The sequence below is a fragment of the Tupaia chinensis genome, unplaced genomic scaffold (assembly GCF_000334495.1).
Source record: "Tupaia chinensis unplaced genomic scaffold, TupChi_1.0 Scaffold000612_1, whole genome shotgun sequence".
Taxonomy (NCBI): Eukaryota; Metazoa; Chordata; class Mammalia; order Scandentia; family Tupaiidae; genus Tupaia; species Tupaia belangeri.
The window spans coordinates 120,085-124,515 of NW_006160131.1; the positions used below are offsets into that span (position 1 = coordinate 120,085).

General features: G+C 47.6%; 1 protein-coding gene across 1 annotated transcript; it reads left to right on the forward strand.

Moving 5' to 3' along the window:
* Window positions 1–1,755: 1,755 nt before the first annotated feature.
* On the forward strand, window positions 1,756–2,679 carry LOC102502018 (olfactory receptor 1F1). The gene has a single exon (XM_006158913.1). The coding sequence runs from the start codon at window positions 1,756–1,758 to the stop codon at window positions 2,677–2,679; it is 924 nt and encodes a 307-aa protein (XP_006158975.1).
* Window positions 2,680–4,431: the final 1,752 nt, after the last annotated feature.

Here is a 4,431-nt window from a genome sequence, read left to right on the forward strand (position 1 = left end):
AAAGAAAAGAAAGAAAAGAAAGAAAGAAAAGAAAGAAAGAAAAGAAAGAAAGAAAAGAAAGAAAGAAAAGAAAGAAAGAAAAGAAAGAAAGAAAAGAAAGAAAGAAAAGAAAGAAAGAAAAGAAAGAAAGAAAAGAAAGAAAGAAAAGAAAGAAAGAAAAGAAAGAAAGAAAAGAAAGAAAGAAAAGAAAGAAAGAAAAGAAAGAAAGAAAAAGAGAAAGAAAGAGAGAAAGAAAGAAAGAAAGAGAGAGAGAAAGAAAGAGAGAGAGAGAAAGAGAGAGAGAAAGAGAGAGAGAGAGAAAGAGAGAGAAAGAGAGAAAGAAAGAGAGAGAGAGAAAGAGAGAGAGAAAGAGAGAGAGAGAGAAAGAGAGAGAAAGAGAGAAAGAAAGAGAGAGAGAAAGAAAGAGAGAGAGAAAGAGAGAAAGAGAGAGAGAGAGAGAGAGAAAGAGAGAGAGAAAGAGAGAAAGAAAGAGAGAGAAAGAGAGAAAGAAAGAGAGAGAGAGAGAAAGAAAGAGAGAGAGAGAGAGAGAGAGAGAGAGAGAGAGAGAGAGAAAGAAAGAAAGAGAGAGAGAAAGAAAGAGAGAAAAGATTTCACATTCAGCACTTTTCCTTTCATTTCACTTACTGGAGGGGTCGCGTGTCGGTCACCCCCAGGCCTTTTATGTCACAGGAGAGGCATCTCTTCCCTTTACTGCTCATGCAGGCAGCTCTCATGGGGCATCACATTAACAATGCGTCACTGTCCCCTGCCCCCAAACGCTTCGTGGCCTGGGTGTCTGTTGGACGTACCACATGAATCTGGTGCGTTTCAACCAGTCAGTCCTTTTGTCCAGTAGCACGAGCCATCCAGATGCAAATCTGACTGCCTCTCCCTCTGCCTGGTGGAGGGGAAGGCAGCATGCCGTGACCCCAGCAGCATGCCAGGCCAGCTGACCCCATAGCTGCCATCTGCGGCGCCTAAACGTTGAGGACAGTCTGCCAAACATGTCTACCCGGGCACACATGTCCCAAAGTTTGGGAAAATATGAAACCACAGATAAGATTTGCAGATTTGTAACACAGAACTCAACACAGGGTCAGCCACTTGGTTAAATTTTCAGCAAGTGGAACCTAATGAAAATACATCACAAGGCAAGCACCAGACGCCTGGCCCCAGCTCTAAGTGAGCTGGCTGTGAATGCAGTAAATGACCCACGCACGTGAATCCTTGGTTTCTTCACTGGCGAAGTAAAATAGGAAACCTCGATTCTGGAACCAGCAGATGGTGTAATGTTTACAACACTGGACTCCCACATAGTTGACCACAGTCTGGACCCAGTGACTTAACACTCACACCAGGCATGTGTGCGTGTGTGTCCAAAATTCTAAGAGGAAAATGTAGAAGAGATTGCAGCATGGCCATCTCCCCTGCGGGGCGATTTATCACTTCCTGTCTCTCTGACAAGTGCACGCACCGTACAGCAAAAACCTCTCAAAAAAAAAAAAAAAAAAGAAAGAAAGAAAACCTCACTTATTACACCAAACACTGTTTACGAAAGTACCTATACGCGGTATTCAGTAAATAGGAGTAGAGGAAATGAAACCGTAGCCACTAGTAATTAAACACTACTGAGATTATATAAGCTTTCTCTCTAAAGTTACTCAGTAATTCTTTTCTTTTCTTACTTTTCGCCCAATGAATAAACTGAAAATACAAAATTTGTGCAAATGTTGGCCCAGAATCGTACCCTGTGGTGACACTTCCCTCCCTGTAGACATGGATGGAGACAACCAGTCTAGAGTTACAGAATTCTTTCTTCTGGGCCTCTCTGGGCAGTCAGAGCAGGAAGACGTCCTCTTCGGACTGTTCTTGTGGATGTACCTGGTCACCATCACCGGGAACAGTCTCATCGTCTTGGCCATCAGCTGTGACAGGCATCTCCACACACCCATGTACTTCTTCCTGGCCAACCTCTCCTGTGTGGACATCTGCTTTTCATCAGTCACAGTCCCCAAAATGCTGGCGAATCACGTACTGGAAAGCAAGTCCATCTCCTACGCGGGGTGCATGGCCCAGATCTACTTCTTCATCACGTTCATCAACATGGACGGCTTCCTCCTGAGTGTGATGGCCTATGATCGCCATGTGGCCGTCTGCCGCCCGCTGCACTACTCCATGATCATGAGGCCCAAGCTCTGCGTCCTGCTGGTGGCTGTGTCTTGGGTCATCACGAACCTGCACGCTCTCCTCCACACCCTTCTCATGGTCCGACTCACATTTTGTTCCAGCAACGTGGTGCGCCACTTCTTCTGCGACCCGTACCCTGTCCTAAAGCTCTCCTGTTCTGACACCTCTGTCAATGACCTGGTGGTCTTCACTGTGGGCGGGCTGATATTTCTGACACCGTTCACATGCATCGCTGTGTCATATGCTTACATCTTCTCTGACGTGCTGAGATTGCCATCTGCCCGGGGGATCAGGAAAGCCCTGTCCACGTGTGGATCCCACCTCACTGTGGTCTCCCTGTTCTATGGGGCAATCCTGGGGGTCTACATGCGCCCCTCATCCTCCTACTCAATGCAGGACACAGTGGCCACTGTCATCTTCACAGTGGTGACACCCCTGGTCAATCCCTTCATCTACAGCCTGAGGAATCAGGACATGAAGGGAGCCATAAGGAAATTAATCCTCAGAATCTGAAAGTTACAGAATTTTAGAACCGAGAGACTCCTGGAAATCATACATTTCTTCCTTTTGCAATCAGAGAAATGAGGCCCAGGCAGGTGCAAAACTTACCTGTGACTTCCTCGAAGTTCGATATGAGATTATGTTCATGCTTTTGAGCGTGAAGTTTACAGGTACTCATACATTCTACAACTTTTCTTTGTTATCTACGGGAAGCACTTCTTTTTTCCTGCTAGAGGGTCCATGCACTCACCAGAGAGAGAGACAGACAGAGAAAAAGGGGGGGGGAGAAAGCACCCCCTATGGGTAGTGGTCATACTGCAATCCTTTCTCCATCTTTCCCTCCTTTTTGGAAATTTCAGCACACAAATATAGCTAGCATGTTTCTCAACCACTGGGTCCAGAACTTGAACCAGAGAGTTGGCCATGTGGGATCCAGCCGCCTTCTCCATCAGGCCGTAACGCCAGCCCTAAAAAGGGCTTATTCTAAGGCACTCATTTTGCACATAAGAAGAACTGAGGACCAGACGTGTTTGGATCTATTTTTGGATGGGTCCAGCAACCCTCTAAGACACCGTGGTGACCTCAGAATTTCAGAGGACTTTATAACTGACTCTCTTTAAAGTCAGCCACCCTCTATGGCCTCCTATGAACGGGTGAAACAATTACCCCATTACTGACTGGCAGAGAGGTTTGTTTCCCCAGGCTGCACCGGTACTGTTGATCACAGAATGGTCCTGTTGACTCTGAGGATCTTGGTCATTACTGAGTTAGGAATTAATAATTCTTCCACTTTAGCTTGCGTACCTTTCCTGGTGGCTCCAGTTTAGAACCACACTACGGCTACACCACTACCACCACCTCCACCACAAACCCCCAGTCTACCTTGGTGCTCTGTCACTCAGCATGTGTGTCCCTCGGGGCGGTACCAGGAAGCTTACGCTAATAGCTCACTTTCTCAGGGAGCTCTCGCTGTGGCTTCGGGTTTACACTAGAACGTGGAAGCAGAGATGCTCTGAGAGCTGAAGTGTCCAGAGCTACCACGGTACTGCAGACATGAATCAGTTACAGGGTTAGTACTGAACCCAGGACTTCGGGTTCCACGTTGGTTTGCTCTGCTCCGTGGGTCCAGCGTCCATGAGGCCGGGCCTCTCCTATTCTCTACCTGGGCACTAAGAGCCCACGAGGTCAGTTCCTGCTCCTCACAGATGTCAGAGTCCTCCTGCTTCTCCACCATCAGTCGCTACATCCCTCCCCTCACTAGTCCTCCCACCTCTCCCCTTTCTATGTCCTCTGCTCTCGCGTCCTGTACGCCCCTTCCAGCTTAGGCCTCACACGGGCCAGCTCCTACCTGGTTCACAGCAATAGCTTACAGTGACTCTTGCCGCCTCCTGCCTCTCCTTACAGGCAAGTTCAGTTTAACCTTCCTAAAGGGTTCAGTTTAACCTTCCTAAAAGCCAACCCTTTTAGAAAATAGTAAGACTGGGATAAACCGCATGTTCTCCCCCTCAGACATCACACTTAAAGATCTGGCCTCAAGCCACACACAGCTGCATTTCCTCTTAGCTCACCTATTTGTCTTCCATGGCCTGTCCCTCCTAAGTCCTCTTTCCTTTGTTCTTTGAGGAAAGACTCCCATTTACCAAACTCCAACAACTGCACGTCCCTGACTTCTTTACTAATCCCACCGCACAGGCCTGCTCCTTGCACACGCCTACAGAGCCTCTCTGGCTGGGTTACAACCCCCCGGAGAATGCATCATAATGT